The sequence below is a fragment of the Oncorhynchus mykiss genome, chromosome 22 (genome assembly GCF_013265735.2).
Source record: "Oncorhynchus mykiss isolate Arlee chromosome 22, USDA_OmykA_1.1, whole genome shotgun sequence".
In the NCBI taxonomy this organism is placed as follows: domain Eukaryota; kingdom Metazoa; phylum Chordata; class Actinopteri; order Salmoniformes; family Salmonidae; genus Oncorhynchus; species Oncorhynchus mykiss.
Genome location: NC_048586.1, coordinates 61,125 through 80,280, shown reverse-complemented (window position 1 = coordinate 80,280; position 19,156 = coordinate 61,125). Strand labels below are relative to the sequence as shown.

At 51.0% G+C, this 19,156-nt stretch overlaps 1 protein-coding gene, 10 non-coding genes and 2 pseudogenes across 11 annotated transcripts in view; all 13 read left to right on the top strand.

Moving 5' to 3' along the window:
* LOC110513786 overlaps window positions 1-18,996 on the top strand; it is a 26,429-nt gene extending 7,433 nt beyond the window's left edge. Inside the window, exon 2 of the mRNA XM_036959605.1 lies at window positions 17,086-18,996. Within this exon, the coding sequence (XP_036815500.1) occupies window positions 17,086-18,534 (1,449 nt within the window). The 3' untranslated portion in view covers window positions 18,535-18,996. The remainder of the gene's footprint in view (window positions 1-17,085) is intronic.
* LOC118943654 lies at window positions 510-705 on the top strand. The gene has a single exon (XR_005038979.1). It is a non-coding gene; the product is annotated as a U2 spliceosomal RNA (small nuclear RNA).
* Window positions 1,152-1,268, top strand: LOC118943726. Its single transcript, XR_005039044.1, has one exon. It is a non-coding gene; the product is annotated as a U5 spliceosomal RNA (small nuclear RNA).
* On the top strand, window positions 1,529-1,719 carry LOC118943768. The gene has a single exon (XR_005039086.1). It is a non-coding gene; the product is annotated as a U2 spliceosomal RNA (small nuclear RNA).
* On the top strand, window positions 2,144-2,260 carry LOC118943725. Its single transcript, XR_005039043.1, has one exon. It is a non-coding gene; the product is annotated as a U5 spliceosomal RNA (small nuclear RNA).
* Window positions 8,938-9,126, top strand: LOC118943659. The gene has a single exon (XR_005038980.1). It is a non-coding gene; the product is annotated as a U2 spliceosomal RNA (small nuclear RNA).
* On the top strand, window positions 9,547-9,663 carry LOC118943724. Its single transcript, XR_005039042.1, has one exon. It is a non-coding gene; the product is annotated as a U5 spliceosomal RNA (small nuclear RNA).
* LOC118943767 lies at window positions 9,924-10,114 on the top strand. The gene has a single exon (XR_005039085.1). It is a non-coding gene; the product is annotated as a U2 spliceosomal RNA (small nuclear RNA).
* LOC118943723 lies at window positions 10,527-10,643 on the top strand. Its single transcript, XR_005039041.1, has one exon. It is a non-coding gene; the product is annotated as a U5 spliceosomal RNA (small nuclear RNA).
* Window positions 15,995-16,185, top strand: LOC118943661. The gene has a single exon (XR_005038981.1). It is a non-coding gene; the product is annotated as a U2 spliceosomal RNA (small nuclear RNA).
* LOC118943722 lies at window positions 16,629-16,745 on the top strand. The gene has a single exon (XR_005039040.1). It is a non-coding gene; the product is annotated as a U5 spliceosomal RNA (small nuclear RNA).
* On the top strand, window positions 16,998-17,106 carry LOC118943664 (annotated as a pseudogene).
* LOC118943660 lies at window positions 18,982-19,156 on the top strand (annotated as a pseudogene).

The following is a 19,156-nucleotide window of genomic DNA, read 5'->3' as shown; positions in this document are numbered from 1 at the left end:
GGGTGTTGTTGGGATTGGTAAGAGGTGATTTTGTGCTAACGTGGGCAAGGTTAGAGAGAGGTGTAGGGAGAGCGAGAGGTACGGGTAGGGATAGGTTTCTGCTCTGGCTTCTCATAAGTCTCTTTAAACAGGGGCTTTGGGAAGCCAGGCAGAACTTTGTCAAGACAGGGAGAGATTGGGGGGTGGAAGGAATAGTGAGGAGGGTGGAAGGGGATTTGAGAGGGAGGATGAAGAGGGAGGAGAGGAAGTGGGGGCAGCATGCTGCCCGGGAGAGGTGGAAGGGGGGTTTAGGGCTGGGTGTGATTTAGATTTGTAAGGGGATAGATTATGACGGGAAGATAGGGAAAGGTAGTTTGTAGGATGACGGGGAGGGAAGATGCTCCCCTGAGGTTTTTGTTTTGGGTTTTGTGTTTGTTAAAAATATACCATTGTTTGAGTTATATATCATTGTTTGACTTTGAATGAGAAGTATGTTTTTTGTAAAGAATGAATGGTATGGAACGTAATAAATTATTTTTCAAAAAAAAAAAAAATCTAAGATCAAGTGTAGTATCTGTTCTTATCAGTTTAATATCTGATACGTCCCCCATCGGGGGACTACATATTAAATGGATTTTTCGAACAGGGAGTCGGAAATGGGGCTTGCTCCGTCCGCTCCACGCATCGACCCGGTATTGCAGTACCTCCGGGAACGGTGCAACACTTTTCTCCCGTTGTCAAGGAAAAATGCAAATTCACAAAGCTATGTAAACAGCTGGCTGGCTAGCTAGCAGAAGAAGAGAAGGAAAAAAACATTCAAACTGAAAGAAAGGCGAAGCGCCCTTCAATGGGGTCCCCCGTTTCCCGCCATTTTACTTAAAAAAAAAAAAAAAAAAAAAAAAGAATTGGGGCCAGGATTGTGTGTGTGTGTCTCTCTCTCTCTCTCTCTCTCTCTCTCTCTCTCTCTCTCTCTCTCTCTCTCTCTCTCTCTCTCTCTCTCTCTCTCTCTCTCTCTCTCTCTCTCTCTCTCTCTCTCTGTGTGTGTCTGCGACCTTCTTTTTATCCACAGACAGCCCTCCAAAACTTGGAAGAGTGGGTTCCGGGAGCACCCGCGGGAACCCTGCCTAGAGTGCACAGAGTGTGTCTCGGGCCCCGACCTCTTGACTTCCATATGACTCTGGTTTCTCTTCATTACGCACAAGCCTTTCGCCTTTTACTAAAGACTTCCGTGGAGAGGAACACTTACGAGTTCCACGTATTTTTGGAGCGGCTTTGCTTCTTGCAGAGCCCGGTATCTTGTTTCAAGAGAAATTGACAGAGATGGGCCAGGATAGTGACTTAAAGACGCATTAGCGACTTTTTCCAAAAAACACCTGCCTGTTTGTTGCCAGGGAAACGGTGGGTGGGTGGGTGGGTGGGTGGGTGGGTGGGTGGGTGGTTGAGTGAGTGGGGGTTGGAGGGAGAGAGGAGCTGGCTTTTGCCAACCCACCCGCTGGGGTCTGTCGAGACCCCCGGGGGTCCGGCGGTTTCAGGGTTCCATTTGTGGGTTATCGCTTCTCGGCCTTTTGGCTAAGATCAAGTGTAGTATCTGTTCTTATCAGTTTAATATCTGATACGTCCCCCATCGGGGGACTACATATTAAATGGATTTTTCGAACAGGGAGTCGGAAATGGGGCTTGCTCCGTCCGCTCCACGCATCGACCCGGTATTGCAGTACCTCCGGGAACGGTGCAACACTTTTCTCCCGTTGTCAAGGAAAAATGCAAATTCACAAAGCTATGTAAACAGCTGGCTGGCTAGCTAGCAGAAGAAGAGAAGGAAAAAAACATTCAAACTGAAAGAAAGGCGAAGCGCCCTTCAATGGGGTCCCCCGTTTCCCGCCATTTTACTTAAAAAAAAAAAAAAAAAAAAAAAAGAATTGGGGCCAGGATTGTGTGTGTGTGTCTCTCTCTCTCTCTCTCTCTCTCTCTCTCTCTCTCTCTCTCTCTCTCTCTCTCTCTCTCTCTCTCTCTCTCTCTCTCTCTCTCTGTGTGTGTCTGCGACCTTCTTTTTATCCACAGACAGCCCTCCAAAACTTGGAAGAGTGGGTTCCGGGAGCACCCGCGGGAACCCTGCCTAGAGTGCACAGAGTGTGTCTCGGGCCCCGACCTCTTGACTTCCATATGACTCTGGTTTCTCTTCATTACGCACAAGCCTTTCGCCTTTTACTAAAGACTTCCGTGGAGAGGAACACTTACGAGTTCCACGTATTTTTGGAGCGGCTTTGCTTCTTGCAGAGCCCGGTATCTTGTTTCAAGAGAAATTGACAGAGATGGGCCAGGATAGTGACTTAAAGACGCATTAGCGACTTTTTCCAAAAAACACCTGCCTGTTTGTTGCCAGGGAAACGGTGGGTGGGTGGGTGGGTGGGTGGGTGGGTGGGTGGGTGGTTGAGTGAGTGGGGGTTGGAGGGAGAGAGGAGCTGGCTTTTGCCAACCCACCCGCTGGGGTCTGTCGAGACCCCCGGGGGTCCGGCGGTTTCAGGGTTCCATTTGTGGGTTATCGCTTCTCGGCCTTTTGGCTAAGATCACGTGCATTGTCCTTGACAGTGCTGCGCTTGATCAGAGAAGCGATCGCAGGCCGGAGGGCGCCCGGGAGATTGTGCTAATTACTTTTGTTTAAAATCATTATTGTTGTATTGTTTCACTATTATTTTTGTCCTGGGTTAGGTGGTGGGTCTGGTGGTGGACTACAGGTGCACCAGCACCTGTAGGGTGAGTTTAAAGGCCCTCTGGTCCTTTTCTTTCTTATTTAATTTAAATTTCAGTTTCCCCTTGTTTGTCCTGTTTAGTACCTATCCTCCCCCTTGTATCCCACCCTCCCCCCTTCAATTATTTCCTACTGTTTTGAGTTTGGTGTTGCCTGCTAGCCGGAGGGGCTTTCTGGCTTGTTGGAACGCTAGCCTCCTGGCCCTTTAGGCGTGGCAGGCATTGCATTGTTGTGTGTTTGTCTGACCGTATTCTCCCATCCACCTTGTACTTGCTAGTTCACCCCCTAAATTGCCTTTTGTCTCTGTTTCTTGTCTTGTGTTGTCAACTGGGGGACCTTTGGCCTGCCGGCTTGCTAGCTGGTTGGCTTGGCCTGGCCTACTGGTGAGGCTTGCTAGCTGGTTGGCTTGGCCTGGCCTACTGGTGAGGCTTGCTAGCTGGTTGGCTTGGCCTGGCCTACTGGGGAGGCTTGCTAGCTGGTTAGCTTGGCCTGGCCTGCTGGTGAGGCCTGCTAGCTCTCTCGGCCCTCAAGTTTGGCAGGTGTTGTGTTGGTCAGTGTTCCTTTTGTTATCCCCTTAATTCCCCTTACCTAAATTTGTTTGTTTGTTAGTTTGCCCCACCCCCCTCCCCCCGTTTTTGTTTGTTTTGTTCATTATTGTCCTTCCCCTTCGTGCCTTTCCCCTCCGGGGAAAATTTATTTTAAAAAATTACACACAAAAAAAAATAAAAAATCCCTCCTTGTGTCCCTTCCCATTGTTGATAAGATTAGTTTGGTGCTGTGCTAGATAGTTTGTTGTGTGTCCCGTGGTACTGGTAGGCCCTGTTCAGCACAGTCTGGCTGAGCCTGCTAGTTCCTTGGCTGTTTTACACCCCTTCCTTTCCCCTTCCCTTCCCCCTCCCCTCCCCTCTCACTGGTGTTGGGCTGTAAAGGGAGTGGGCCTCCATCATGTCAGCAGCACAGGCTGGCATGAGGAGGCACCATGCAGTGCGCCTCCTTCTAAAGGAGAGGGGAGGAAAAATAATGGAGCTATCCCGATTGGATTTCTCCAGAAAATTCCTCCAGAAAGAGCTCGGCTTTCATCCCGCGCAGGTAAACTGCATCTTAGCCCTCCCCTATAGGAAGGGCTTCGATGTCAGTTTTGCCAACGCCAGCTTCCTGAGGGAGTTCTGGGGGAAACTCCAGAACGCCCTGAACACCCAGGGGTCCCTCACAGCGATGTTTGAGGTGACCAAGCTGACGGATAATAGCATTAAAACCGTTATTGTCCGTATGTACAATGAAACCGTACAGCCGGAGGACGTTGCAGTATGGCTGGGCAGGTACTGCAACGTGAAGGGTCCCCTGATCCAGGTAAAAGACCTCGATGGGATCTGGACAGGGGCCTGGAGGGTCACTGTCCAGCAAAGGGAGGACCCTGGGGGCTATGGTGGGTTGAAAGCCATCCCATCCACCATAGTCCTCGGAGAGAACAGGGGCCATGTTCACTACCAGGACCAGCCCAAGCTGTGCCGTAAGTGTGGTGAACATGGCCACCTTGCAGACGCCTGTCAGAAGGTCGTCTGCATGAAGGGCCGGGAGGTGGGCCACCGCTACGAGGAGTGCACGAACGGAAGGTCGTGCAACCTCTGTGGCGAGCGGTCCCACCTCATCCGCGACTGCCCCTCCTCCTGGGCCAACAGGGCCAAGGCTGGAAGGAGGGAGTGGGCGGCCGCGGACCGGGCTTTCGAGCGCCAGAGGGCTGGAACGGCAGTTGCCGAGGTGGTAGTGGAGGAGCCGGTGGTGGAGGAGGAGGCAGTAGTGGAGCCGGCAGTGGTGGTAGAGGAGACAGTGGTGGAGCCGGTGGTGGTGGCTGTAGTGGAGGGCGCGGAAGGTGCAGTGGGGGAAGAAGTGGGAGGAGAGGACAAAACCCTCCCCACCCCAACCCCCCTGCCCCAGACTAATGTGACCCCTGAAGGAGAAAGGGCCGAGAAAGACGGCTCCGGAGAGATGTTTAGCGAAAGCTCCCCAAGTGGGTCAGACATCATAGGGTCGGTGTCGGAAAGCACCATGGAGACTGTGTCAGAAGGTACGGGAGAGGAGGGGGAGAGTAAGGAACACCTCCCCCTACGTAAAAGAAACGCTGAGGAGCTCTCTGACCCCGAACAGGGTGAGGAGAAAAAGGGAAAGGTGGAGTGGGAGAGCTCCCAGGGGGAGGAAGAACCCAGAACCTTCCCCTCCAACTCCCCCAATCAAGTCTCCTTTTTAAGTCCTGTTTTAACCTCCTCTCCCTTCCAAACCCCCTTACCCCGGAGGGAGAGAGAGAAAGTCCCTGAAGACTAACCCCCTTTTAACTTTTCAATGGCTTTTCTTCTAGCACTGTTTTTACTCACCCCTTTCATGGCTTTTAAAATCACCACTATAAACGTGAGGAGCGTAAAGACAGCAACAAGAGCACAGTCGGTTTTATCCTTTTTAGAAAGGTTTAACTCTGATGTGTTTTTACTACAGGAGTGTGGTCTACCCTTTTTATCCTCTTACAGGAAATGGGAGGATAAGTGGCGGCACGGGCCCTCCATTTGGAGTGGTTCCAATTTTAACAAGAACGACGGTGTTGCCATTTTAATCAAGACCCCACAGGTGGTGGTGAAGGGGAGCACAGTGGTGGTAGGTGGGCGTGCTCTTTTAGCCAACTGTACTTTTATGGGGAGGGATTTTAACGTGCTAAACGTGTATGGTTTTAACGATAAACATGACCGGTGTGCACTTTTAGAGGACCTGCAGTCCCACATGCTAGGGAGGGATCCTCTAGTGGTGGGTGGGGATTTTAATTGTGTTTTAAGCAGAGCAGACAGGAGAGGGGCAGGAGGGGATTTTAAGGTAGACAGGTCAAGTGTTTTATTGCAAGTGCTGTGCAGGGATTTTAAACTGACTGACTGTTTTAAAACCCTGCATCCAAGAGAGGAGGGCTTCACCTGGACCAGTGGTGATGGCACCAGAGCCTCTCGCATTGATTATCTGTTTACCCGGGACTGTCCCCCAACTGATGCTAGAATAACCCCTGCTTTCTTCTCAGACCACGTAATGCTGACGTGCACCCTTTCACTATCTTCGGGTGTGACTGTGGGAAGAGGGCCCTGGAAACTGAACTGCTCCCTTCTAGAAGATGATAGAGTAGTTAGTCAGTACAGAGAGCAGTTCAGCCAGTGGCAGACGCTACAGGACTTCTTTGACACGCGAGCACAGTGGTGGGAAATGGTGAAGGAAAGGACAAGGACCTTCTTTAGAGAGATAGGAAAGGAAAAAAGCAGAGAAAAAGATAGACGCATGGTGGGACTGCAAAAGCGACTGGAAAGGTATTTTAACCTATGCCAACAGGGCCTTGATTTTAACCAAGAAATTAAAGAAGTAAAGAAGGAAATGGCACTTTTAGCAGAACAGAGAAGCAAGGGGGTTATTTTAAGAAGCAAGGAAAGGGAATTAGAAGAGGGGGAGAAGTGCACTAGGTACTTTTTTAAGAAAATAATTAGTAAGGGTAGGATTATGACAGGATTGAGAAACAAGGACGGGGTTTTAAAAACAGACACAGAGGGAATAAAGGAAGTGGTCGAGGACTTTTATGGGGAACTGTTTGGGGTAAAAGATGTGTGCGAGGGAACAATGGGGGACCTTTTAACATACATCGACAAGACCTTACCCAATACAGACGACCTGAAAAAAGACCTGACGAGGACAGAAATCGACCAAGGACTGAAACGTTTTAAGAGGGGTAAAGCACCGGGGGAGGACGGCCTCCCTTTGGAGTTTTATCTGACCTTTTGGGATGTTTTAGCCGACGAACTTCTGACTGTTTTTACTGACTTCGAACACCTCGACAGACTACCCGACAGTTTTAGAGTGGGGATCGTGACTCTTTTACATAAGAAAAACGACAGGACGGACCTGAAAAACTGGAGACCGATTACCCTTTTAAACTTTGATTGTAAACTTTTTACCAAGGTTTTAACACTCAGAATGTCTTCTGTTTTAGGGGAGGTGATCCACCCGGACCAAACCTGTGCCGTGCCCGGAAGGAAGATCACGGACAGCCTGATACTGATCCGAGATGCCATCTGTTATGCGAGAGACAGAAACATGCGGCTTGTAGTCCTAAATTTAGATTTTGAAAAAGCCTTTGATCGGGTCTCGCACCAGTACCTCTTTAAGGTACTGCAAAAAATGGGTTTCCCGGACAGGTTCTTAGCTTGGGTGGGACTGCTGTACGGGGACATCACCAGCAAAATCCTTGTAAATGGGCATCTGTCAAAAGCAGTGGGAGTACACTGCGGCGTCCGTCAGGGCTGTCCGTTATCTCCCCTTCTGTTCGTGGCCTGTATTGAACCACTGGCACAGGTCTTGAGAAGGGACCAAGGGATCAGTGGGGTGGGTATCCCGGGGAGTGGGGGGATGACCGCCAAGTGCGTCTTTTACATGGACGACGTCAACATTTTATGTACCGACCTTTTATCCGTCGACAGGACTCTGGACAGGACTGACTGGTACGGACGAGCCTCTGGGGCGAGACTGAACAGAGACAAGACAGAGGCCCAATTCTTCGGACCGTGGGCAGACCCAGACTTGACCAGACTACCTCTGACAGTTAAACTGACGGACATAAGGGTACTGGGGGTAAAGTTTGACCGGGGGGGAGGAGGGAGCGGTAACTGGAGCGGAATCCTGGGGACGGTAAGACAGAGACTGGGTTTTTGGGGACTACGACAGCTGACTTTTGAGGGCAAGGTTTTAATCATTAAAGCTGTGATTTTACCTGTGCTTTTATTAATCAGTTCTGTTTTTATCCCCCCTCGAAGGAGCATTTTAGACCTGGAGCGGACGCTGTTTTACTTCCTGTGGGGATGCAAGTGGGAGAGGCTGAGGAGGGAGGTGGTCAAGAGGCCCAGGTCCAAGGGGGGGAAAGGCTTGCCTGACCTCTACTTGTTCCTGGGCAGCCGCTACACAGCGTTACATCTGACTCTTGCCACCTCCCCGGTCAACAACAAGACCCAGGCCCTCGCACGGTTCTGGCTGGGATCTTACCTCAGGACTCTGAGGCTGATCCCAGTCGACCTGCGAGCCCCAGTCTCTTTCCTGCTACCCCCGCACTACGTCCAGCTCCAGAAGTTTTTAAGACATTTTAAACTGGAAAAAGAAACAGTCACGGTTTTAACAAAACACCGCTCTCTTCTCTCTCTTGTGCAGGATCGGGAACCAGTGTGTCCAGTGCGCGGGCTCGCTATAGGTGAGCCCACAACGGTTTGGCGCAACGTGGCCCATCCTGCTCTCCTGAATCGGCATCGGGACCTGTCCTGGATGGTCGCCCACGAGATCCTCCCGGTCAGGGCCGTTATGCACTCACGGGGCATGGCGAGGACATCCGCGTGCCCCCGACCAGGCTGCGGCCAAGAAGAGTCGGTGAGGCACATGCTCTGGGAGTGCAGAGCCGCCAGGGACCTGTGGAAGGAAGCAGGCCCCCTGATCACCTCGTGTCTGCCAGCAGGGGAGGACCTAACACCTCAGCTCGTGCTGTATGGGGTGGGCCGAAGGCCCATTCCATCGAAGGCCTTCACCAAGCTCTGGCCCACCCTCACGTGCCTGAAGGAAGCACTGTGGTCCTCCCGTAACCTGCTGGTAGCGAAAAACGTAGAGACCACCCCCCAGGCAGTGGCCATGGTAGCCACGGAAGCCCTGGGGTGGTACGGAAGGAAGGGGGCCTCGACCCCAGGCGAAGGGTCCCCCACAACACCCTAGGTCCCGGCGGCCACGGCCTGACAGCGCTGCGGCGCCTAGGGCGATGCGCCTAGGGGAGGGATCTCCTCTGGGCCCCGAAGGACGGGACGATGATCTATTCAGAAGAGCAGGATGAGGTGAGCTTGATAAAGACTCACCCCCCTCCTGTACAAGGGACTGAAGACAGCCTTTTAACAAAGTGACTTTTTAACATGGTTTTTCATGTCTTAAAAATGTTTTACCTTTGTTAGATCATTAGTACACATTTTAAATGGCTTTTACAGATTTGATGTTTTTACAAGGAAAGTACTTTTATCCATGGTTGTTTTCATTGGTTTTAACAACATGTACTTTTTAACAAATTTAAATGTAACTTTCAAATGCTGTGTTTTATGCTTTGTTGCCGTTTTTATGTGTATCAATGATGTAAAAAATGTATGAGCTGTTTTTAAAGGAAATGTGTCAATAAAACTTTTCCAAAAAAAAAAAAAAAAAAAAAAAAATCTGTTCTTATCAGTTTAATATCTGATACGTCCCCCATCGGGGGACTACATATTAAATGGATTTTTCGAACAGGGAGTCGGAAATGGGGCTTGCTCCGTCCGCTCCACGCATCGACCCGGTATTGCAGTACCTCCGGGAACGGTGCAACACTTTTCTCCCGTTGTCAAGGAAAAATGCAAATTCACAAAGCTATGTAAACAGCTGGCTGGCTAGCTAGCAGAAGAAGAGAAGGAAAAAAACATTCAAACTGAAAGAAAGGCGAAGCGCCCTTCAATGGGGTCCCCCGTTTCCCGCCATTTTACTTAAAAAAAAAAAAAAAAAAAAAAAAGAATTGGGGCCAGGATTGTGTGTGTGTGTCTCTCTCTCTCTCTCTCTCTCTCTCTCTCTCTCTCTCTCTCTCTCTCTCTCTCTCTCTCTCTCTCTCTCTCTCTCTCTCTGTGTGTGTCTGCGACCTTCTTTTTATCCACAGACAGCCCTCCAAAACTTGGAAGAGTGGGTTCCGGGAGCACCCGCGGGAACCCTGCCTAGAGTGCACAGAGTGTGTCTCGGGCCCCGACCTCTTGACTTCCATATGACTCTGGTTTCTCTTCATTACGCACAAGCCTTTCGCCTTTTACTAAAGACTTCCGTGGAGAGGAACACTTACGAGTTCCACGTATTTTTGGAGCGGCTTTGCTTCTTGCAGAGCCCGGTATCTTGTTTCAAGAGAAATTGACAGAGATGGGCCAGGATAGTGACTTAAAGACGCATTAGCGACTTTTTCCAAAAAACACCTGCCTGTTTGTTGCCAGGGAAACGGTGGGTGGGTGGGTGGGTGGGTGGGTGGGTGGGTGGGTGGTTGAGTGAGTGGGGGTTGGAGGGAGAGAGGAGCTGGCTTTTGCCAACCCACCCGCTGGGGTCTGTCGAGACCCCCGGGGGTCCGGCGGTTTCAGGGTTCCATTTGTGGGTTATCGCTTCTCGGCCTTTTGGCTAAGATCAAGTGTAGTATCTGTTCTTATCAGTTTAATATCTGATACGTCCCCCATCGGGGGACTACATATTAAATGGATTTTTCGAACAGGGAGTCGGAAATGGGGCTTGCTCCGTCCGCTCCACGCATCGACCCGGTATTGCAGTACCTCCGGGAACGGTGCAACACTTTTCTCCCGTTGTCAAGGAAAAATGCAAATTCACAAAGCTATGTAAACAGCTGGCTGGCTAGCTAGCAGAAGAAGAGAAGGAAAAAAACATTCAAACTGAAAGAAAGGCGAAGCGCCCTTCAATGGGGTCCCCCGTTTCCCGCCATTTTACTTAAAAAAAAAAAAAAAAAAAAAAAAGAATTGGGGCCAGGATTGTGTGTGTGTGTCTCTCTCTCTCTCTCTCTCTCTCTCTCTCTCTCTCTCTCTCTCTCTCTCTCTCTCTCTCTCTCTCTCTCTCTGTGTGTGTCTGCGACCTTCTTTTTATCCACAGACAGCCCTCCAAAACTTGGAAGAGTGGGTTCCGGGAGCACCCGCGGGAACCCTGCCTAGAGTGCACAGAGTGTGTCTCGGGCCCCGACCTCTTGACTTCCATATGACTCTGGTTTCTCTTCATTACGCACAAGCCTTTCGCCTTTTACTAAAGACTTCCGTGGAGAGGAACACTTACGAGTTCCACGTATTTTTGGAGCGGCTTTGCTTCTTGCAGAGCCCGGTATCTTGTTTCAAGAGAAATTGACAGAGATGGGCCAGGATAGTGACTTAAAGACGCATTAGCGACTTTTTCCAAAAAACACCTGCCTGTTTGTTGCCAGGGAAACGGTGGGTGGGTGGGTGGGTGGGTGGGTGGGTGGTTGAGTGAGTGGGGGTTGGAGGGAGAGAGGAGCTGGCTTTTGCCAACCCACCCGCTGGGGTCTGTCGAGACCCCCGGGGGTCCGGCGGTTTCAGGGTTCCATTTGTGGGTTATCGCTTCTCGGCCTTTTGGCTAAGTTCAAGTTGGGTACTGAGGTGCCGTAACCCCTTAGTTAAAAGCCGATGGCCGGAGGGCAGGATCAACAGTCAGCCAGAGGGGCTGGACTGCGCAATACGTTGCAATTCGTTTGGAAGAACAAGGGCCAGCAAATTGGGAACAGAGAATGGTTCATCAAGACGGTGATCATTGAAGGGTTAAAGGTGGACCCAGGGCACGTTTACTGCTTGCAGCGGAACATGGCGGCGGAGGGCTATGACCTATCCCTAAACAGTGAGGCCTTGTACAGGAGATGTATGGACACCTGCAAAGAGAAGGCAGCCAGTGAGCCGTTCTCAAACTTCCAGGTTTACCCTTTGTGCCGTTTGGACTTGAAGGTCATCACCGTACACGTTTACAATCCCTATGTGGGGGATGACAGCATCGGGGCGTTCCTAGGCCGGTTTGGAAAAGTGAGTCCCGGGGTGCGGTACCTGCGGGACGGGTATGGCATCTGGTCAGGGAGGAGACAGTTCCGGGTCGCACTGAATAGGGACCCGGATGGAGCTGAGAAGCTGGCTCACCCACCAGCCTATTTCTCCATTGGAGCGGACCGGGGGTACCTGTTTTATTCAGGCCAGCCAAGTTTTTGTAGACACTGCCGTAGCTTCGGTCATGTGGCCACGGGGTGCAACCTGCTGAAGTGCAGGAATTGCGGGAAACCAGGTCACGGGGCAGCTACCTGCAGGGAGGCTCGAGTCTGCAATGGCTGTGGGAAGCAGGGCCATTTGTTTAAAGACTGTCCCAATAGACAACGGACCTATGCGGAGGCAGCAGGCAACGGCCCTGAGGAGGGCACGGCGGGACCTCCCCTCCGGCAAATAGAGGAGGTTCTTGAGGAAATTCGAGCGGCGGCAGCGGAGGTGGCAAAATCCCCCGGGGGAAGTGCAGTAAAGGAGGTCCGTCCGAAGGGGACTGAGGAGGAGATGGAGCTGCTGACGGGAGCCTGGGAGGATAGTCTGATGGGTGAGATGTCAGACGACCCGGCTACCCGAACCCCTACCCGGAAGATGAGGTCGTCCTCGGCGGACGGGTCGACTGGATCGGCATCTTCAGATAATGGAGAGTCCAGGAAGGTGTACAAGGGGAAAAGAAAGAAGAGGAGGAAGGTCACTGACCGGGTGGCGGTGGAAGAGCATAAGCAGCCAGCGGTGGCCACCTCCAACCGGTTTTTAGTGCTGAACCCGGATACCGGGGATGAAGGGTCAGATGTGGGGGATGAGCACCAGGATCAAGTGGTGGCGGACTCTGAAACCTCGGTGGGGGGGTCTGGGGAGCAGGTCCATGAGGCCTGTTTGGGTCCTGAGCTTCCTGTGTCAGGAACTTTGGAGATGGATACCAATCCTGAAGAGGGTTCAATGGACTGTGCACAGGTACAGGCCAGGGGAGACTACTCTTCCAGTCCTGGGGAAGCATCACAGGACAGTGGACAGGTATTAACCTGTGAGGACTTTTCCAGTCCTGAACACTCATTCGTGGCACCAGGCACGCCGAACAGTGACCTATACCTGGAAGGGGTGAGTGGCTTCGGGATGGGGGAGGCTCCTATCTGACAGACAGTATAGAGACGCTGGGTGGTCTTGTTTCTTATTCATTGGTATGGTTTTCTTTACAATTGTAACAGTGAATGTAAGGGGATTAAGGGATATGGGGAAGAGAGGAGGGGTGTTTCAGTATCTTTCCTGTGTCTCCTTCCAGGTTTGTTTTTTACAAGAGGTTCATTTAAGGGACATGGGGGATGTTTCTGTGTTTACAAGGGAGTGGGCGAAAGGAGAGTCCAGATGGGGGATAGGGGGGGTGCACTCCTCTGGGGTGGGGATTTTGTTTGGGGATAGGGACTTTTGTGTGGTGGGTTCCTTTTCTGTAATACAGGGGAGAGTTTTAGTGGTTGATGCTGACTGGAGGGGGGCGAAGTTTCGTTTTGTTAACATTTATGCTCCTGCTGAACCACGAGGTAGGAAAGATATTTTTTTGGCTCTGCCAGATATTTGTGTTACTAATCGAACTGTGGTGTTGGGCGGGGATTTCAATGTCTCTTTTGAAGGCACTGGGGATTTTAGCCTACCCTATTTGGTTTCTGTAGTTAAAGACTTTTCTTTGAGGGACTCTTTCAGAGTCTGCGACCCCAACGGGGAAGGTATGACATGGGCAAACTCAAGGGGTTCCCGTAGTCGTATAGATTTTATTTTTTTACCAGTTACTGTGCCAATCTCAAAAGTCACTGTGTCTCCGGTTTGGTTTTCTGACCACTGCCAAGTTCAGGTAGTGTTCTCGATAGACGTGCCGATATTCGGCAGAGGCTTTTGGAAATTAAACTCCAAAATTTTGGCCGATCTTTCGTTTAGGGAGGCTTTTAAATTCCATTACGAGATATGGGGGGATCTCAAGCCTTTTTTTGGTTCTCTAGTTGAATGGTGGGAGTGTGTAAAGCGCAATGTGCGCACCCTGGCCATTTCACACTGTGTCACTAAGTCCCGAGCAGATAGGAAGGTTTTTCAGCGGCTTCAGGGGGAGCTGACTGCCTTGGTGTCAGCTGAGAATAAGGGTGAGGGGAGGGATGTGGAGAGGATGGAGAGTTTAAAAAATAAGTTGGGGATGTATTTTCAGGGGAAGGCCAGGGACTTTCTCTTCAGATGTCAAAGAGACAAGTTTGAGTTTGGTGAGGCTAGCAGCTCATATTTTTTTAAACAGATTAAAGCTGCCCGGGCCAAAGCAGTTATTGCCCAGTTGCGAACAGAAGGGGGGGGAATGGTATCTGACCCAAAGGGGATGGTGGAAGCAGCGTCCTCTTTCTACCAAGAATCCTTTAGGGAGAAGGACATAGATGGTTCGAAAGAAAGTGTCTTTCTGGGGTATTTGAGGGAAAAGGTTCCCCCGGATGCAGCCTCTGATCTCGACCGCCCTTTCGAGTTTGAGGAAGTTGAGGCTGCATTGCGGGGTTTACCAGCCAACAAGGTGCCAGGCTACGATGGGCTTCCGCGTGAGTTTTATGTCACCTTCTGGGAGATTTTGGGGAGAGATTTTTTTTCGGTAATTAAAGCGGTGTACGACTCAGGGCTCCTGGGGTCTTCAATGAGGGAGGGGGTCTTGACGCTGCTTTACAAGAAAGGGGAAAGGGACAACCTGGGGAATTACAGGCCCATTACGCTTTTGTGTGCAGATTATAAGGTGGTAGCCCGTGTCCTAGCGGGCCGTCTAAGGAAGGTTCTGCCCCATGTCATACATGAGGACCAGACCTGTGGGGTGGAGGGGAGGTCCATACATTGGAACCTGAGTTTGGTGAGAGACTGTATTGCTTGGGCCCAAGACAGAGGGGTGCACCTCATGTTGGTGGGTTTAGACATGGAAAAAGCTTTTGATAAGGTGCACCATGGGTTTCTCTTTTCAGTTTTGGAAAGGATGGGTTTTGGGGCTGGGTTTTTGAGGTGGGTGGGGATTCTATATACGGCAGTGGGAAGTAGGGTTTTAGTAAATGGGCATGTAGGGGAGGTGGTCCCTCAGCAGACTGGGGTACGTCAAGGCTGCCCGTTGTCTCCATTGCTCTTTGTGTTGTACATGGAGCCTCTGGCAGCAGCTATCCGGGCAGACTTACGTATTAAGGGCCTCCGGCTCCCTGGCGGGGGCTCTTCTGAAGTCAAGATCTCCCAGTATGCAGACGACATGACTTTGTTTCTGACGTCCGAGGGGAGTGTAGCCAGGGTGGTGGAGGTCCTGGGGGATTTCGGACAGGCATCTGGGGCTAAGGTCAACCTGGGGAAATCCTCAGTTAAGTTTTTTGGACCGTGGGCTGGGAGAGAGGAAGGCCTCAGTGGCCTCCCGCTCTGCTCGGGGCCTATGAGGGTCTTGGGAGTGGATTTTGAAGTGACAGGTAGCGAGGGCATCAACTGGGGGCAGAGGATCGCGAAAGTGCGCACCAGGGTGGGGCTTTGGAAAGCTCGTCGGCTCTCTATGAGTGGACGGGTTCTTGTCATTAAAGCAGACATTCTTCCGTCCTTGGTTTATTTGGCCTATGTTTTTCCTTTGCCTCCTCGTTACAGGAAGGATTTAGTGCGAACCATGTTTTCCTTTGTTTGGGGGGGCTATGAGTATGTAAAAAGGGATTGGATGGTGCAATCAGTGGAGGAGGGAGGAAGGGGAGTTCCTGACCTCCCTCTGAAGTTGGACACTATTTTCTTTTCTTCAATATGTAAAAGTATGGTTAACCCGTGTAACCATGGCTTCAAGGCCTTTGTTTTGTTTTGGCTATCCTTCCCTCTGCGAAGGTTGATAGCATGGGACAACTCCCGACCTAAGGCGGAATCCCTCCCGGCTCATTTCCAACATGCAGTGAAGTGGAGCAGAAGGCATACTGAGTGCCAGGAGGGTTTGCTTTGCATGGATCACAGGGCTTTATACAGGACCTTGGTGGCTAAGCGGGGTCCTGTCAGAGTCTATGGGGTGGGGCCGGAGGTGTGGAAGGCGATTCAGCAGAAGGGTCTCTCTAATAGGTTGAAGGATCTAAATTGGTTATGTTTACATGGGCGTCTGCCAGTTAGGGAGGTCCTTTACAGACACGGCCTGTCAAAGGTCAAGGTATGCCCAAGGGAGGGGTGTAAAGCTGAGGAGACGCTCCGGCACACTTTTTGGGAGTGCTCCTTTGCCAGGAAGGTTTGGGGGGATTTGGGCTCTTTCTTCCAGGTGCTGGGGATTCTATCTTTTGATGCAATTATGTTGGGACGGGGTTTGGGGATAAGGAGCGGTAGGGGTTCTTTTTTAATTTGGCTCCTGATTTCCTTGGGGAAGACGGCTCTGTGGGATTCAAGGGCGGTTTTGGTTAAATCCAATGTGGATTGGGGAGTGGGTGGAGTGGTCAGTAGGGTTAGAGCTGATCTAAGGAAAAGGTTTGAATTTGATGTGGACAAATACGGCTTCCATGCCTCTAAGGAACGCTGGAAGTACCTTTATAAATAAGAGGCCTTGTGTCTGGCCAAAGTGTATTTTCTATTTTGATGGTGTTGGTTTTGTCAAATGTCTTGAAATGTACAATATTTGGAAAATGTGAAGTGTTTGAAATGAATGGTTTGGTTTAAATAAAATAAAAAATAAAAAAAAAATCTGTTCTTATCAGTTTAATATCTGATACGTCCCCCATCGGGGGACTACATATTAAATGGATTTTTCGAACAGGGAGTCGGAAATGGGGCTTGCTCCGTCCGCTCCACGCATCGACCCGGTATTGCAGTACCTCCGGGAACGGTGCAACACTTTTCTCCCGTTGTCAAGGAAAAATGCAAATTCACAAAGCTATGTAAACAGCTGGCTGGCTAGCTAGCAGAAGAAGAGAAGGAAAAAAACATTCAAACTGAAAGAAAGGCGAAGCGCCCTTCAATGGGGTCCCCCGTTTCCCGCCATTTTACTTAAAAAAAAAAAAAAAAAAAAAAGAATTGGGCCAGGATTGTGTGTGTGTGTCTCTCTCTCTCTCTCTCTCTCTCTCTCTCTCTCTCTCTCTCTCTCTCTCTCTCTCTCTCTCTCTCTCTCTCTCTCTCTCTCTCTCTCTCTCTCTCTCTCTCTCTCTGTGTGTGTCTGCGACCTTCTTTTTATCCACAGACAGCCCTCCAAAACTTGGAAGAGTGGGTTCCGGGAGCACCCGCGGGAACCCTGCCTAGAGTGCACAGAGTGTGTCTCGGGCCCCGACCTCTTGACTTCCATATGACTCTGGTTTCTCTTCATTACGCACAAGCCTTTCGCCTTTTACTAAAGACTTCCGTGGAGAGGAACACTTACGAGTTCCACGTATTTTTGGAGCGGCTTTGCTTCTTGCAGAGCCCGGTATCTTGTTTCAAGAGAAATTGACAGAGATGGGCCAGGATAGTGACTTAAAGACGCATTAGCGACTTTTTCCAAAAAACACCTGCCTGTTTGTTGCCAGGGAAACGGTGGGTGGGTGGGTGGGTGGGTGGGTGGGTGGTTGAGTGAGTGGGGGTTGGAGGGAGAGAGGAGCTGGCTTTTGCCAACCCACCCGCTGGGGTCTGTCGAGACCCCCGGGGGTCCGGCGGTTTCAGGGTTCCATTTGTGGGTTATCGCTTCTCGGCCTTTTGGCTAAGATCAAGTGTAGTATCTGTTCTTATCAGTCAAAAGCAGTGGGAGTACACTGCGGCGTCCGTCAGGGCTGTCCGTTATCTCCCCTTCTGTTCGTGGCCTGTATTGAACCACTGGCACAGGTCTTGAGAAGGGACCAAGGGATCAGTGGGGTGGGTATCCCGGGGAGTGGGGGGATGACCGCCAAGTGCGTCTTTTACATGGACGACGTCAACATTTTATGTACCGACCTTTTATCCGTCGACAGGACTCTGGACAGGACTGACTGGTACGGACGAGCCTCTGGGGCGAGACTGAACAGAGACAAGACAGAGGCCCAATTCTTCGGACCGTGGGCAGACCCAGACTTGACCAGACTACCTCTGACAGTTAAACTGACGGACATAAGGGTACTGGGGGTAAAGTTTGACCGGGGGGGAGGAGGGAGCGGTAACTGGAGCGGAATCCTGGGGACGGTAAGACAGAGACTGGGTTTTTGGGGACTACGACAGCTGACTTTTGAGGGCAAGGTTTTAATCATTAAAGCTGTGATTTTACCTGTGCTTTTATTAATCAGTTCTGTTTTTATCCCCCCTCGAAGGAGCATTTTAGACCTGGAGCGGACGCTGTTTTACTTCCTGTGGGGAGGCAAGTGGGAGAGGCTGAGGAGGGAGGTGGTCAAGAGGCCCAGGTCCAAGGGGGGGAAAGGCTTGCCTGACCTCTACTTGTTCCTGGGCAGCCGCTACACAGCGTTACATCTGACTCTTGCCACCTCCCCGGTCAACAACAAGACCCAGGCCCTCGCACGGTTCTGGCTGGGATCTTACCTCAGGACTCTGAGGCTGATCCCAGTCGACCTGCGAGCCCCAGTCTCTTTCCTGCTACCCCCGCACTACGCCCAGCTCCAGAAGTTTTTAAGACATTTTAAACTGGAAAAAGAAACAGTCACGGTTTTAACAAAACACCGCTCTCTTCTCTCTCTTGTGCAGGATCGGGAACCAGTGTGTCCAGTGCGCGGGCTCGCTATAGGTGAGCCCACAACGGTTTGGCGCAACGTGGCCCATCCTGCTCTCCTGAATCGGCATCGGGACCTGTCCTGGATGGTCGCCCACGAGATCCTCCCGGTCAGGGCCGTTATGCACTCACGGGGCATGGCGAGGACATCCGCGTGCCCCCGACCAGGCTGCGGCCAAGAAGAGTCGGTGAGGCACATGCTCTGGGAGTGCAGAGCCGCCAGGGACCTGTGGAAGGAAGCAGGCCCCCTGATCACCTCGTGTCTGCCAGCAGGGGAGGACCTAACACCTCAGCTCGTGCTGTATGGGGTGGGCCGAAGGCCCATTCCATCGAAGGCCTTCACCAAGCTCTGGCCCACCCTCACGTGCCTGAAGGAAGCACTGTGGTCCTCCCGTAACCTGCTGGTAGCGAAAAACGTAGAGACCACCCCCCAGGCAGTGGCCATGGTAGCCACGGAAGCCCTGGGGTGGTACGGAAGGAAGGGGGCCTCGACCCCAGGCGAAGGGTCCCCCACAACACCCTAGGTCCCGGCGGCCACGGCCTGACAGCGCTGCGGCGCCTAGGGCGATGCGCCTAGGGGAGGGATCTCCTCTGGGCCCCGAAGGACGGGACGATGATCTATTCAGAAGAGCAGGATGAGGTGAGCTTGATAAAGACTCACCCCCCCTCCTGTACAAGGGACTGAAGACAGCCTTTTAACAAAGTGACTTTTTAACATGGTTTTTCATGTCTTAAAAATGTTTTACCTTTGTTAGATCATTAGTACACATTTTAAATGGCTTTTACAGATTTGATGTTTTTACAAGGAAAGTACTTTTATCCATGGTTGTTTTCATTGGTTTTAACAACATGTACTTTTTAACAAATTTAAATGTAACTTTCAAATGCTGTGTTTTATGCTTTGCTGCCGTTTTTATGTGTATCAATGATGTAAAAAATGTATGAGCTGTTTTTAAAGGAAATGTGTCAATAAAACTTTTCCAAAAGAAAAAATCTGTTCTTATCAGTTTAATATCTGATACGTCCCCCATCGGGGGACTACATATTAAATGGATTTTTCGAACAGGGAGTCGGAAATGGGGCTTGCTCCGTCCGCTCCACGCATCGACCCGGTATTGCAGTACCTCCGGGAACGGTGCAACACTT